We start from the raw sequence: 17,042 nt of genomic DNA on the forward strand, positions 1-17,042 counted from the left end.
ACTTGTGCTTGTGCCGGTTTGGCCTTGAGGAGTTGACGCTCTGACAACAGACCCAGATACATTTAAAAACAGCTTAGAAAAACTGGAAAGTCAAGGCTTGTGTTAAATCCTTGACAATTAAGTCAAGCTAACTCAGCTGTTCATTGTTAAAAACAGGGCCCATATATTCTCACAGCAGACATTTGACATCCCATAGCAGGAAAAGCACAGGTGATATTTATAACCTTAATAAAAGGCTTAAGTCAAGTTCCAGTGCCTCTGTATTCTGCATGCTGTCACACTGTAACACTCAAATGTAATGGACTCTACAGTATATTAATGGCAATAATTGCACCGGCTGTGAAACTGTTGTGTCATAAGTATTTCTTGCATGAAAAGTACACCATCTATAGACCACACATAAAAATGTTTTTATTTAGTGTATTAACAAATTGTATTATACATTTTATAGACAGTTTTTTAGTTTTTTTTTTTGTTTCACAAACAACAGCATTATAAAAATAAAAGCACATGTAACATATATTGTGATCATGGTGACATTTTTTTCTCAGCAAATCTGGAGTAATACAGCATCTATTTATTGATTTTGTTTATTTTTTATTTTCTAAAAATTGTGTAGTACAGTTTAAAAAAGGAGTGAGTTTATTGTTGTATGGAAAGCTAAAAACAATGAGGTGCCCATCATGTGCCAGGTTAAAAGGGAGGGCCTTGATACTAAACAGGGGAAATAAATGTGATGAGAAAAGTACAAACAAAAGAACATGCTGGTGTTGAAATGTTTATATCTGTGAGATGATTACATTGCTTGGGTAATACTTCATCAGCAAAAGCTTTTGTTTACGTATGTGAGCGATTTCAAATTTGTGCAACCTACAAACGTCAGCACACGTTTCACGGCAACATATCAGTGGTGATAGAGTTTTAACTTTATATTATTAACTGTCAAAGTTATTTTTTTCACCAGGAGAGAAAACAAAAGCTATGAGGCAAGTTTGGTGAAATCCTCCTTAATTCTACAATGTTGTAGAAATTTATACGAAAAGCTGACATGACAATCTCAAATGCACTCTTGAGATCCATGACGACAATGAAAATGTCCCTCAAATGTCCCTCACTCGGCTCCAGAATTGCTCTTAACCATCCTCAGGCCTGTGTAATAACTGCTCTGCCATCTGTGCACGTGGCCGCCCGCCCACTTATTAGCTACATAATTTGGTTGTTTCGTATTCCATCGAGTTGGGCTGCTTGGCACTGAAAGTCTGCAGCGCTGCCTGGATCCTGGCAACGTCCGTGGTGGACAGTTTGAGCCGGTGCCGCAGCAGACAAGAGAAGAGGTCCAGAGGCTGAGCTCCAGGGGGGGAAAGCCTGTTGACCCGATCCCGGATCTCCAGCAGCTGCAGCAGGGCAGAGTCCTGCGATCCCTGAGTATATGGGTAGTCAAGCTGTAAAATCAAGTCCTGGATCGCATCCGGGTCAAAGTGCATACTATAGCCATACACCTGGATGCTGTTGATCTTCATGTAGCCTAGATTTCGCCCCGGTTCCAGGTACTCCAAGGGTTCATAATATGCAGTTCCATTCCCAGTACTTGAGGGCCCTCTGATCCGGCTCCGTAGGTAAAAGTGGACGGTCTCAAAAAATGTTTTCCACTTGTTGCCCAAAGTCAAAGTCCAGTTATAACAGTCATAGGGAAGGTCTAATTTAGTCCTCTCCCAGTCTGGGTAGTTGTTCTGGTCAATGGGCATGATCCAACTCTCCGAGTGGCTGCCCCCAAACGGATTGATATACACAGACAGCATGGGGTCCAGAGTGCTGTTCTTGGTAAGGCAGATCTGTAGAGACATCCCCAGGAGCATGTGGACATGGTTTGACTTGTATTTATTACTTTTCAGCGTCAGCAGCATCCTCTTCCTCCATGACGGGTCAAACCAGTTATTCAGCCTGACATCGTTGCTGACAAAGATCCCGTGGATGCTGATGCGGTTGTCACGTTTCTGCAAAAGGTAGCGCAGCTCCAGGTCCTGCAGGTCCGTCTCGAAGCCGATGTAGTGATCGGTGGAGTCGGGCACTTCGTTGCGGCACACGCCCTGGCTCAGCATGTAACCCTGGTTACAGGTGGCACAGCGGGAGCGGTTCTCGTAGGAGCATGAGGCGCAGGAGGTGCCCTCGCCCATTGTGCAGGGGATCACACCCTGGCAGGGGGGGTGCTCGTAGGGGCAGGAGCAGCTTCTGGTCTCCTCCAGGTAGGAGCCAATGTGGTTGTTCTCACTGCAGTACATGATAGAGAGGATGTAGTTCAGCCAGTAGCTGTATGGCCTGCAACAGAAAAAGAGCACTATTTAAGATTTACTTTAGATAGTCTGGATCAACGGAAGTACATTTCCAGGATAAAGCCGTTCTCAAAAGTTCTTCACCATGGTAAACAACAACTGCCTCCAAGCTAGCAAGCTACACGTTTAAAATGGCAAGATTTGAAGAAAATTTTGATGGTGCAATAAGGCAGGCCTGCTTGGTTCTTTCGGTGAATGATTGTAACGATTTGCAAGGAATCTGTTTACGGCATTTACTATCCAACTGGAACGTTTTGGGACCGATTAGTGGGATTGCTATGGACGAAGTGCGTCTGGAACTTAGCGCCGCCCAAGACGGTTGTGATTGGTTTAAAGAAATGCAAACAACCCAGAACGTTTTTTTTCTCCTATCCCAGAATGTATCTGTGGTATAGCAGACCTTACTCAACAGGGCTGTGGAGATAGGTCTGGCAATGCAATACTACTGTAGATAAGAATACATCTATATAATAAAAAAGTATTCAATAAAAAAAGTCCATCTTGCACAGAAACATGTAAATTAAAGAAATTATTGTCATGTGGAGAATGACTGCATAGAAGCTATTTTGATTTGCATCACGGCACCTGAAAAATTTCAAGAGAAAATCTTTAAATGGGACTAAATAAGAAATATAATAAAAGAAATAAAGTTAAAGACCCAATAAAATATAAAATACATTTTCCAAGTTTTCATCCTGTGTCCCTGTGTGAATTGTTCAGTTATCTCTATCTATATAAATATAGAATAAATATACATATATATTTTTTTGTTTTATTATCAGGATCCCTATTTTATCTTTCTGTATAACATGGATCTCCCCTGGCCTGATACGCTGACAAGACAACAACTTTAATCAGATTGTGATTGCTATGTTTTCCATTTTGATTGGTGCTGGTATCATCACAGACATATACACAAACAATCATTTTGTCATTAATAACCACTATTGCTCCAACCCTGGCACAATATGTTTCATATATAATCCCACTTTATGAAGCAAATGTGTCTTGGCCTGGGCCTTTATGAACATAGTTTAACATCATAAATGATAACCATGTAGAATATCTTTTTTTAAAACATCAGGGTCTGTATTCTTGATACACGATTCAATCTAGAGAAATGATTGAGAGTCAGTGACTAGGACTATATAAGTAACAATTGCCATGTTTAATTTATTCTGAGACACAAACTCTAATGGTAAATCAAAATTCCTGAGATTGTTTATGAAAAATAGAAGCAGATGGATTGCATGACAAGAATATAATGTTCCAAATCAGTCTTTCACTTTCCTTGTTCACATCTGTCACATTTCTGAATCCCCTTTTGTTCCCTGGCAGAGTTAGCAGTTTTGTCATTGTGGTCATATGCAGACAATGGTGCATGTATAAGCAATTTAGATTAAAAAAAAACAACAACATATTTTTGAAGGAAAAAACATTAGTCCTAACAGTTGTTTGAATAAATAATAGCTGTGTGTGTGGCACTGGGAATTTTAACTTCAATGATGAATATTATTGTAGATCAAAGTCATTAAAAGTCAGCCAAGTTTACCCAGTTATTAAATATATGAGGCGTATTTCAGCAATTCTAAATAAAGGTCTACCTATTGGGGCTCCAGGAAATAATCATTATGCAAGAATCGCACAGAAATGGCAAAGTTAGTGTGATAATGTCATACTACTGTATGCTATGTGTGATAATGGTAAGATATACATGCAGGTAACATTTTTAAGGCAGTTGCACGTTTTACTTAAGCATGTAATACCTTTACGTTGTTAGTGTCTACATTCCTGAGAAATCTTATGAAATATAGATTTTTTTAGTTTTTGCTGCATTGGGAAAAAAAGAAGAAAAGGATAAGCATATTTTTCATTCCATTTCATCTTAATCGAGTAAACAAACATAAAAAACATCTTGCACAAGGCTAATTGACAAATTTTAAACGTATAGAAAGAATAGAGCCAAAACTGTGACAGATTTGTTTTTTTGGGGTTTTGTTTTTGTGCCGAGCATCATGTGGAGCCAAGTCGATACAGAAACACAAGAGCTTTGAACCAGCAAGCCACTTTAATACGATATATTCCAACATCACAGTGAGTGTAGTCATTGTGTGTAGCAGAGTGTGACATGGAGGAAAAAGTAAAGGAGCAAAAGACATTTTCTCAAAACATCAAATTTAAAATCTGGAGACATTTTCGTTACAATGTGTTAACAGTTTTAACAGTATCCAGCTTCAGAGTCAGTTGTGCATATCTCACCTCCAGAGTGGAGGCTGTGCACAGCAAGAGGGAGGAAGCTGTCCCGCCATCATTAAGCGCATTGTGTCAGCAGGACATGTAAACTGTCATGGAGACGCAGTGTGCAGTACGGGCCAAGAGAAGCTGGGTGTTCACTCTGCAATCTGTTCATTGTCTGTCAGCTCATTTCACACTGATCAATGCATCACACAAACTTTCTCCTGCTATATAGATTCAGTTTTCACTAGTCAGCTAAACTTTTTTTCTCCACAGAAGATGCGCTCCATTTTTTCCATTAAAAGCAATATTTATTGACTTGGTGAACCGCAGAAAAAACAAAAACACATCAGTTGTTGTGTGCAGCTCCATCACTGATATACTAACACCTTGTATTCTCAGACAGCAGCTGAAAACCAAAAACAAGCATATTGTCCTTATCTTCCAAGACTGTACTGGAAAGTAACAGTAGAAACTCCAAAATTGATTTTTGGCGATGTTTGCTTTTTCTTTATCTGACCATAAACCATGATGCTTCAGTACATAAATAATGGCTGCAGAGATATATGAATATATATATATATCTTATAAAAAAAGAAGAAAAAGAATCCACCATGAGCTAGGTCATTACATACAAGACAATAGGGAAAAAAGGAGGACATTATTTTATTTTTACAATAATTTAATAGTTTGTCGAAGTCAGACATGTCATTTACTACTGTCTTTTCGTGCAGATTTTTTTAATTCCAAGTTTTTAAATGATATCCCACAATGAAAATATTTTGACACAGAGAAAAATACGATATTTCAATCAAAGGAGGGACTGCATCTTTTTTCTAACTGCTGGGCTTTGACCCTCACTAATATAAAATACCACAAACTCCTCAGATCTTTCGAGAGCACCTGGTTGTATCACAACAAGATCCAAAATATCCAGTTTAAGTATTTACTTTCATCACTCTCACTATACATCATTACTGCATTTACTACTCTCCCTAAATTTGCCCCAGATACTGTCCAGCTGAAGTGTTGAGAAATACTCAATAGATTCAGTGTAGATGTGGATGTCCCTTATTTATGGATTTATCTCCACATATCCTGCAATTAACTGATTGTACCATCTAATTTCATTGTCATTAGTTATTAGTTAGTGCTTTAGGTAGGCACATGTACTGACCAGTCTGCCATTCTACAGTGAGTCTTTTTGCATCCTACCGGCATTACTCTTTCAAAATAAAAGTACCAGCCTTCATAATATAACTATCAGGACATGTACTTTAATAACACAGCCTTAAGACAATAATTGAAATGAATACACAAAACAACAGACTTTTAAAGTCTACTGGACCATACTAATGGCCAGTTACAACGTGTGAGGAATTATAAGTTAAATAGCCTGACGTCAGCTCAACAAAGAGATCCATGATTTAGTTGAGTTATGGAAATGTGGGAGATTAGTTAAACTGTTAAAACTCCTTTGACTGGATTATTTCTGTAAACAGATAATATCACAGCCTACTTAATGACTAATACTGGCTCATTCAATCATATTGCACTGGACTGGAGCTGCTGAGCCATTCAAAGTCAGGAGAAATAGGCATGGGGGCTAGCGGGAAACAAAAAGGTTGTGTGAAAGATAACAGGGTGTTGCATGCTGCTCTTTTGTCTCGTGTTGTGCTGCTGAGAGGAGAGCTCTGCTAAAGTAACTGTTACAATTAGGGAAATGGCAGACCCAAAAATGCAGAGACAGCAGGGCAGTGGTGAGCTTGAGGATTTAATAAAATAAAAAGCAATACAACAAAAGGAGTCCTGAAGATAGCAGGCAAAAATGAAACCAAAGCCCGTTGAGGAACCAAAAGACCAGGCATCCAAAAATGAACTGGCACGGGCTCAGGAACAGGTGAAACACATCAGGGTGGGACAGACAATCACAAAGGTGAGAAAACACAAGGCAGAAAGTAAAACAAGACATGACATGGGAGAAAACAGACTACAAAATAAAACAGGAACATGAAACATAAAATATACACAAGGATGAAAACAGGGTAAAATGCAACAGAGAACACAAGAGACAGTAAAAAACAAGGAAACGGGGAATAAATTAGCACAATAAAACAGGAAAAACTATAACAGAAAATCGCAACCATGACAGTAACGTTGTAATGCATCTTTTAATTAGAACCCCTCTCTCTCTGTTTCTGACTGTGTTTGGCTGTAGTCTCACACTGTGTGTGTCTGATAAAACAGTGATGCAGATTTTACACCTGTCTTTCCCAGACATTACATTTCAGATGCAGTTTCCTCTGTAGCAGGAGTCAGTCTACAGTGATAATAGTGCATAGACTATTTGAATTACCGTTCCCTCCTCCCATATTTTGCGCCTTTAAACCTCCTTAACAGCCTTAAAATACATATTGCATGAGAGCAAACTCTCGATTTTCAGCTGTACCGCTTTTCTTTCATTTAAGTGTCGGTTAAAATCTTGGTTCAGTCTAATAGTAAATAAGGACAAACGCAGTTTGGCTGTTCAGTGCCTGAAAAGGGGATCTAAGTCCTAGCAGTAAATATCCAATAACAGTGTGCACCAACTCTGTGGTTCACTGACTATTGTGCTCTATGCTAAAACTTTATAAAGGCAATAAAAAAGCAGAACATTTGAATTTGTAGCACCTCTAAGTTTAGCAATACAGCTTGTGCATGTTCAGTATCTAAGGTGTGATAGGTGATTGATACAATGCTGGTATAAAGAATAAAAAGGGATTATATTCTTTTAGGAGGTGAAGGTGGTGGGCGATGAGAGACTGTAGCTGGAGCTAAAAATCACATTGTACAGGATACATATTTAGTTTCTTACCTGAAATAGCTCCTAAAATAAGCCACGATGCTTTAGCTGTACAGACTAAATCACATTTCTTTTTTATAAGCTAGACTATAGTCTAGACTATAGTCTAGACTATACTAGACTATATGACAATTTTTTTTCTGTGAAAAACACAAAAATAGATTGAATGAAGGCAAATGCAAAAACTTTTATTCTTGTCTATGATTTCATCACGGGCTAGTTAACCAACAGGAAAATCTCCCAAACTTAGCATATTCTTTTAAAACACTGCAAACTTTAATTTCACAGGAGGATGGCTTCGATTTCCTGGATGTAAAGAAGACCTGGGCTGGGAGTACAGCCAAGTCATCAGGTGTGACACTATAGCTCACTTCAGTAGGACCTTAGTTGAATATCAAAGCGCTAATATATTGTGTGCGTTATTAGCATATTGCATAGTTGAGGGGATAACAAAGCGCTGCGCACAGAGTTGGCTGAAGAAAGGAAATGAGCACTGCCGTTCACAGCTTGCTTGAAAGGACTTGTGATGTGGCTGCAGGCTTTGGAATTATTGCTTATTTTTACACACGCACGCATGCACACACACACACACACACACACACACACACACTTCCACGCCTGTATTAACAGAAAAGTCAGCAGGAATACTTATCAACTTCTCACCTCTCCCTCAGCATAATGATTTTAGGCGGCGTTCGACACCTCTTGCTGAGGGTGAAGAGCTTGTTGACGGTGCGTCTGGCCTTGCTCAGAAGCTGCTGGGTGCTGAGCTCCAGCTGTTTGTAGCGCTGGTGAATGGTCGGCTCCATCTTCCAGAAGTATTGGATGGCGGACGTGTTCAGGGCGTAGAACGTGGGAAGCCTTCGAACAAAGTTCTGAAACTCATCTGAAAGGCACGGAGAGATGCACGATGAGAGTTGAACACTTCTCCGAGACAGGCCAAACTAACTCTCTCACTTCCTTACAACTATTTGGCTAATTTAATCAGACCAAATGGGAGAATCACTTTGCAGAGGCCACATAGGGCTCAAGAGCTGCAGGGCAAACTGGAAGGGATATTGTTTGACGCACATGCTAATTGAAAAAGACAGAGCTAAAGACAAGGTTGGGGCAAGTTTTTTTTCTTCCATTAATGAACGGCCAACAGCTTTTTCAGGGCTATTTCTGCTGATCTGTATGTGTGGAAAATGTATGGACAAGGAGCACAGAGGATAATATATGTCAGCCCTTCAGAGCTGCACAAACAGATTCCATTTCCAAGGCATTCAATAACAATATCATCATCACTGTAATCATGAATGGTTGTATGGAAAACCAATGTGATGCGCAAAACTGATGAGAAAATGACTCCACTGTTTGTAATTAGTTATCGTTATCTTGATAATACAGCATCTGATTAGAAAACCAATTAAGTGTCAATGACTTCCCTGGTGATTATGCAAGGTGTATTACATGTTCCTATGAAATTAATAAGTTGATTAAACAGCTTGTAATAAAATATATTAAAAGGGTATGTGTGGGTGCTTTGGGTGGCCTACATTTTAAAATGAGAGACATTGTCCTGAGGAGAAAAGATTCCACATGTTCAGTTAAGATGTTGCCTTTTGATATATTACTGTAATTTGTATTAATAGGCATTGATTCTTCTCTGAACACTTTCCATCCACTGTCTGTGGCACCAATCCACATGCCCATTTGTTTCTACTAAAGATGTAAATATATTTTTTTAAAAATGTGGGTCATTAATATATTTTAATAAAAAAAAGGCTCAGTAGCGCAAGGGGGGGGGGGGGCATTGGGGTGCAATGCAAAAGGACAAAGCTGCAATGAAAAGTATAACAAGTTAATTACAATTAAAAACAAAAGTAAGGATAAAAGGAACAAAATGAAACTACCTTGTTCAAACCTTGTGGCGTTAAAAGAAAATGACAGTGCTTTTACAAAGTGCCTTATCAGGGTGGTAATTATTTTAAATAGACACAGCTATGATTTCCTAATTGTTTTTCAACCCATGTTAAATGTATGTGATCATTGTAAATTGACTGTGTATTTCCATGTGCTCCCCCTTTGTATGATTTGGCAGCGTCAGATTCGGAGGTGCACAAGTACAGACACATTCCAGGCACTGCTAAAAAATGATTTGTGGTTGGAGGGTAATGATGTGTTTCAAGAGGCTTATTTGGCAGGTTCTTCTTAAATTGCTAAATTATGAGGTTACAATTGATAAATAATGTGCCTTTGTTGCTGGGTTAATTTTAAGCAAATGTTGTAATTCATTTGAAAACAAATATTGTAATGTACTTTGACCAAGACCTCTTGGATCCGTACTTATTTTACCCCCTGACTTGGTACATATTGCACCCTACAGTCAACAGACCTTAGACGTCTTTCTATTTCAAGATAATATTACGAATATGACTCTAGTATTTGTCTCACGAAAGGTAAAGATCACCAGGAAACTGTGTAAAACAGTGAAGAAATGTACAGCTTTCAATAATTAAGACGTTGATCCAGCCATATAATATATATATATATATATATATATATAGTCTTCCTATTAAGCAGTGAGTCATGATTATTAATCTCTCTGCCGCTGATGTTAGTTGTTCTCTATGTATTAGATCAAATACACAAGTGGGTCCCCAGGGGTTTCGAGGGAACTTACTTATTTTTCTTTATTTAATACAACACTGCAACTGCAGTTCTTAGGGCACCTTGCTGCTTAAGTTATTGCCAGCTGTGTGCTAATCAAGTTGCCCTCAGTACAGAAACATGTAGCCAGTAAATAACACACTCAGCCAGCAATGTGCACAGCTTAAGGCAGGGCTGGGGATGACTGAAACAGCTAGATGCCCTCAGTGCCTGTGGATGCAGCTCACAGTTTCAATAATGACAGGAACACTGAAACAGAGCTACGTTGGAACATTTAGAAAAATAAGTAATACAATGTGAAGGTGCAACATTTTAATTAATATTCAAAGTGTGCCTATATTCATTAATAAAATCAACTTGCAAAAAGCTTGTTTGAAAGCTTGTATGATATATTTTTTTACACTCATACCTAAGCACAATACTTAGTTGATGTGCCTGTTTTTGCCATGTCAACCAGCTGACATTAAATAAGGTTAACTGATCAGATGGCTACAACTGAGCTGCGAAGTATCACATCACAGGTTACATCATAGGCTGCTAACAGATTACAGAAACTGTAGTGTGTTTCTGGAGTGTGACAGCTTCGCCTAGAGTACTGAAAAACCTTCATTTGACTGAATCACTGTTGACCCAGTCACATTACTGTAAATGCTACCCTTTCATTTTCTGGGCATGAGATTTGCACTGTGCAATTTCTGCACACAGACAGGCTAAATGGCAGCAAAAAGATAGTCGTTTCCATGGCGAAGAGGGTTCGTGATTTGACAACGTACACTGTGAGATAACAGATTTGTCAACGGCTTTTCTACACCATTTTTATTGAGTCAGCTATGCCTTTAATATCTCTGGCTGTAACACGACAATCACCATTTAATTTAGCAGATTGTCCAACAAAAATAATCATAAATTAGTTACTCATGGTCTATATATATATATATATATATATATATATATATATATATATATACAGAGATGTCAAAAGTATTCACATTCATTACTCAGGTAGAAGTATAGATGCTAGGGTTTAAAAAGCCTTGAGTAGAAGTTGAAGTATCAACTCAAGCTTTTTACTCAAGTAAAAGTATAAAAGTACTGGTTTCAAAACTTATACTTACTTAAAGTATAAAAGTAAAAGTAATGTAAGGGAAAGAAAATAATATCAATATGCTTTTTCAAATTAGATGGCGAGTTTTGGAAACAATTAGCTTGTGGTACTTGGGTGCGCAGAGCTTGCAGCCCATTCGAAAGGAGTTGTTTCTGCATCCAAACATTTCTAAAAATTCTTCCAGATAGGCTACGGCCAGGGATGTAGAAGGGTTGGCTGGTCTTCCTGGCTTTGTGTCAGGTGCAGATGCGATGGATCGCGTACAAACCAATAGGGTGTCGGAATGGTATATGTTTATACTTCTCATCCAACCACAATCAAATTCACTCTATCTGGATGGCGCAATTTATCTGGATAGGTTTTTATTTTTTTGTTGGTGTTTTTTTGAACGATGACAAGCCGTAATGAAAACAAGCCGAACTGAAATAGGAGTAACGAGGCTATTTTTAAAATGTAAGGAGTAGAAAGTACAGATAATTGCGTAAAAATGTAAGGAGTAGAAGTAAAAAGTCTGCTGTAAAATAATTACTCCAGTAAAGTATAGATACCCAAAATGTCTACTTAAGTAAGGTAACAAAGTATTTGTACTTCGTTACTTGACACCTCTGTATATATATGGTAATATATTTTGTTTATCCCCTTGCTATGTTTTGTAACATCAGCTGCAACAAAGTCATATCAAATGATTGTTCTGCAACTGTGTTTCAATGAAAACCTACCAAATAGACAAAGATGTATGTAAGTGCTTTACATCAACATTATGGTGTTTTATGTAAGAATTTATAGGCTCTGACTACACCTAAATGTAGGAAAATCTAAGTCATTTCAGTTAATATGCATGAGATAGTCTAATTTTGCAAGATGCTGCTTTAAGAATTGCTCCTTTGTGTATTGTTGAATTCCCATCACAAAGATTGGATGTAATTGCCCCTTATTTTCAGGCTTTTGGGCCTTTCTTTTCTTTGCCCATCGGCTCCTCTAACAATAGGGTCTAATTTTCTGTCAGTGGGAGGTGTCACAGCCATTGAATGAGTGCAAAAAGAAAACACACTGACCTGACTCCTCAAAGTCTTGGTTGGCCCTGTTCCAGGAATCTTGGATTTCAAGCACACTGGCTTCCATAGCCCTCAGATCCACCTTGGGGCAATTACACTGTGGGTAGTCGACGGCGCACTGGCACCAGCAGTCATTGTCCCGGCACACAAACTGGCCCTCCTCATTACAAGCGATGTAGCTGAGAGCTGCCTGCACAAACCTGGCCCTTAGGTACTCTGGCAGTATGGCCTGAAGGCCTGAGGCAAGGACAAAAACAGGACAAAAACATGGAAATGTCACATGGATGAATGAAGAAGGAGCTGTACGCACTTTAGGTATTGCAGGAAATGTGTATAGATGGCTGTTGTATGCTAGATCTGTGAATCACTGAAGGCCGGCACTTATTTTCTTTGGGTTTTTTTTCTTGCCATGCTTCACATATGCTTGGCGTCACATGCAATGTGCTGAAATTCACTTAAAGTTTTATTTTTACTCCACAGTTCTGCTACTTTTGTTCTGAATCATTACTGTCTGCGATTCACTTCAGAACTCTGCAAGCATGCATGGCAAAAAAAAAGCAAAAGAGTGATTGAAGCTAAATTCGTTCTGACACTCTCATGCTGCAGTTATAAGCTTGCCAGAGAACAGACACTGTGACAATTCCATCAGAAATTGGGCGAGTTCAATTATGGATGGCCAACCTTGCAAATGAATCTTGTTTTCAGGACTCTGAACCAAAACGGAGCTGACAGAGTCGAGGTTGTCATAGTTACTGCATCCGAGAGGCCCCGTCCTTGTTTCAGTCACCTAAAGAGAGGAACACAGAAGCACATAACAATAATCCATACTGAGAAAGAAACCCACTAATGGCATTACATATACAGAGAAGAAGAGTGAGAGAGATACAGGAAAAAGAAAGAAAAAGAGAGAGCACCTGAATAACTGCCCTGCAGAATTAAATTAAAAACAACCTTTCCCTTCACTATCTATTCTAAGAAAAAAAAAAAAAAATATATATATATATATATATCACGCATCATTTAGACCTACATTGTGCAAATCATAACTAGGAGAACGACTCTGTGAGCTAGTGGGCTGGACATTGAGTTGTGATAAGGATCCCTGGAGGAAAGTATAATGAGTATGTTGTGGTGTCATCTATCAAATTCATCTTTATATTGTGTTTCCCTATTACAATGCCCCTTGACACCCATAACATGCTAAACTATATTGTGATGCTAGTGTAAGCTAAGTCATATTCAATTATTTACGCACCGGAGGATTCATGTAATTGCTCGGTGCAATATTTCACATGAGGCATGCAATATTGTTACATGATTACACAGACTGAAATGTGATGAGAGGATTGGCAAAAAAAACACCTGTCAATTGTGGGCATCATCCTTCAAATGTGTCTTAAAGGAGTACTCCACCAATTAAGCTGTATTGAACTTTTGACTTCTGTGTACCATTACACCCCTACTGAATTTATCTCCTACAAAAGACACAACAACAACCCCAAACATGAAAATTCAAAATCAACACAGAGTTGTTGATATATCTAAAGTCATTGTCGGAAGCTAATTAATTTAACTTTTTAATTATGCCTTAGTGGTTGAACATTAGATTAGATTAGAATGTCCTTTCACAATAAGCATCCCTTGTTGTTATATATTATTGCAGGTAGCTACTAGTACATTTAAGGTTAATTATGACTTCCTCACATAAAATACTAAATTGTGGCTGAAATGGTTTAAAAAAAAGTTACTGGCAGTTGCCAGGTTATGATTATGGAACCTTCACGATCATTTCTAACAGTAGGTTTTTCCCCCCTTTTTTATGGATTTATTTTCCAAATCTATCTATACAAACCAGGTGTATGATGGGAGATCACATTGTGTAACATTTCTTTTTGGAATTTTGGTGAGCCTGTGGCAAAATGAAGACAGACCTACAATAGGATTACTATTGTCAGTAGGTGTGAACACTTCAATCATGTCAAAGTCACCGTTTTTTCATTCTCTTTATAAGAGTGCAGTTCCTACAATGGCAGTCTGACAATGTGATGACGGAGAGAACAGTGGAGGGCGGACATGGGTAATTGTGTGGGAGGTGTAAAGTCTCCATGTGAGAATACATGACACCCCAAGTAAGCTACCGGAACTTGGAGGATATCAAATTATTACAGCTGAAGAGGAAAAAAACACATTTGGTTAGCAAGAGTTTCTCTTGTCCCAGGAGAACTCTTGTATAAATCTAGAAAACAGTTCAGCGACATGAAGTGAGGTGCCAAACTAGTTGGCAGAAGTTGTTGGTTTGGCGCTGAGAGTGGGTTATCTACCAGCCACTGGTAGACACTCCATGCGTCATTATGGAATTTTTGTATGTCTGACAATCTGTCACACAACAGCTATGTGTACATAATTAGCGATGAAAACGATCGATCCACAAGAAAGCACTGGAAAGATTGTCTGGTCATGAGTGCGCTGTCATGAGTGGGAGTGTTGGAAGCACCAGCTGGAGATGGAGGGAGGGAGGGGGACCTGGTTTTAGACACCTATTCTAAGTCAGGTTAATTAACTCAGCATGTAGGAGTAGGAGAAGAAAAAAAGGGAAAGTTGTGTACATACAGAGGCCTGTGGACAGTTGTAGTGAGTTGTGTGAGTGCAGGGATGGTCCTGATTGTCAAAAAGCGTGTGTTTGTCTGAATAAACAGTCACAGTAAACATCACTGTGTCCTTGTGTCTGTGCTGAAGAGCTGTGGGAAATTTGCAATTTCATAAAAACATCACCTACGGGAGACCGGGGATGGTTGTGACATGGATCAGTTGTAAAACGTCTAATTTCTCCAATAAGGAACAAGTTTCAAATCACCTGATTCACTCTAAACATGCTCTGTTTAGTCCTTATTACACTGGTGAAGAACCAGCACCCTGTGACAGACACTGCAAACTTTAGAAAGAAAAAAATAATTTTGAAGTGTTTCCTGGATTAAAGTTTTGTGTTTTCCTCTTAACTTCTTCCAGGCCACAAACTCCACTTCCCCACTTGAAAGCCCTGTGTTTTGGGCCGCTCCACCACATCATCCTCCTCCATCAGTGATTTCCACGGCCTTACACTAGGTGCCTTGGTCATAAGTACTACGGCCACAAGCAGTCACTGCCTTATAGCAGCAGTCAATGTGGGGCTTACAATAATAAATATGTGGAATACATAGGAATTACAGTGCATTACATTTCGTACCAACATGTACAAATTGTTTATGAGAACAGCCTGGCTTGTTTGACCCATCCACCACCCAACCAGCCTCCTTACGCAAAATGTGGGGCTTTTATACTTGGTCATATTTATTACAGCCACTAGAGGGCCCCACCACTATAAACATAAATATTGTAGAATCAAGTCGTAATTGCTGCTTTAACATTTTTTAGGGAAGGTCACTCAGTCAGCCACTGCAACCAGTTGAGCTGTTTGTTAACAATTGTGACAAAACTAAGCAGCAAATATCTGGCCATTCATTGCAAAAAATCAAAAAGTAACATTGATGGCATAGGCCATCATGCACGCAAGCAAAGCAAACTTAAAATGGTGAAAAAATCTGCAAAAACAGTCAAGTACGGACCATAATTGCCCCAAGTAAAGAAAGTCAGCTTAAATTGAGCTCAAAATAGGCTGTCTTAAGATAAAGGTCAATGAGACACACTGCATGAATACAATACAAAATAATTGGATTTAGTTTGGACTTAACTTTTGTTTCATGCTTCCAAGTCTTTACCCTTCTAAAACAGGCATGGATAGAACTCACAACTTTAGCTGCAAGTCTTGAAAGATACTAAAGAAAATAACTATAGAGAACCGTATCCAAGGCTCAAAGACATAACACCAGATTTGTGCTGATAAAACACTAACACACACAAAATAACTCAAGTAGGATCTCTCCTGTCCTTTTGAGATCATGGTTAGATTGTTCACAATCTCAGCTCAATCATCCTTGACAAAAGCCTGCTTTGGAGCACGCTTGTAAATCCAGGCTCCATAGGCAGCAAAGATAAACTGCCAACCTAAAGGGAAATCCATCTTCTTCCATCATGACTTGCAAATTATTGCAAAACACCATGACGGCGTTTTCTTTTAATATTTTCCCAAAGGTCAAATAAAAGTAATAACATCTCCTTGCTAAATTAATGACAGCAACCGTGATATCCAGCCAGCTGTGGGTAGAAAAGTTGTCTTTTTTTTTTACATCTACTTTTGACAACTACAAGGTCAATGAGGAAACTGAATACACAGAGACCTGAGGATGAATCAAAGCTGGGAGCTCTGTATGTACTTTTTACACCCTGTCTCTTTCTGTCTCCTACAAAATGCAGTACAGCTACTGTTTTTTTCAATTTACAATCCCTTAGAAGTTGTCTTTCAAATACAACAATATAATTTTAGGCAGGACAGGACATAGCTGTGTGGGAGAGTAACTGGCTTACATTCTTCTTTTTTATTATTAAGACACAATTAATTAAAATCCGAGCAGCCTCCCTAGGGATCCGCAGATTGATTTCTAACACAGACAGATGTCCAACTTAAAGGGGAAAATTTACCAAATGCAAATCTAAAGATGTCTTTTTCTATGCATAGCAATGAGACCATCTGCAAAAAGAACCCAGTGGAGCAGAGCATGTGAGCACAGTCAGCCTTCTCTTTTAGAAATCGACCCCAAAAAGAAAAATATGTCCCTACATTCAAGACCCCATGAGGTTTTTTAAGTGCTAAAAACAAGAAAACAAAATTTTGATATGCAAATGACATGGATCAGTTAGAGGGAGGGGGGGGGTTATTAATGTACCAT

General features: G+C 38.8%; 1 protein-coding gene across 2 annotated transcripts in view; it reads right to left on the reverse strand.

The window, feature by feature from the left end:
- Positions 1-467: 467 nt before the first annotated feature.
- Positions 468-17,042, reverse strand: part of LOC116038184 (BMP/retinoic acid-inducible neural-specific protein 3-like) — a 49,174-nt gene continuing 32,599 nt past the window's right edge. For both annotated transcript variants that reach the window (XM_031282401.2, XM_031282400.2), the window contains exons 5-8: positions 12,901-13,006; positions 12,220-12,456; positions 8,071-8,293; positions 468-2,316 (exon numbers count right to left, since the gene is read on the reverse strand). In XM_031282401.2, the coding sequence (XP_031138261.1) occupies positions 1,200-2,316; positions 8,071-8,293; positions 12,220-12,456; positions 12,901-13,006 (1,683 nt within the window). In that variant the 3' untranslated portion in view covers positions 468-1,199. The remainder of the gene's footprint in view (positions 2,317-8,070; positions 8,294-12,219; positions 12,457-12,900; positions 13,007-17,042) is intronic.

The sequence above is a fragment of the Sander lucioperca genome, chromosome 11 (genome assembly GCF_008315115.2).
Source record: "Sander lucioperca isolate FBNREF2018 chromosome 11, SLUC_FBN_1.2, whole genome shotgun sequence".
NCBI classification, from domain to species: Eukaryota; Metazoa; Chordata; class Actinopteri; order Perciformes; family Percidae; genus Sander; species Sander lucioperca.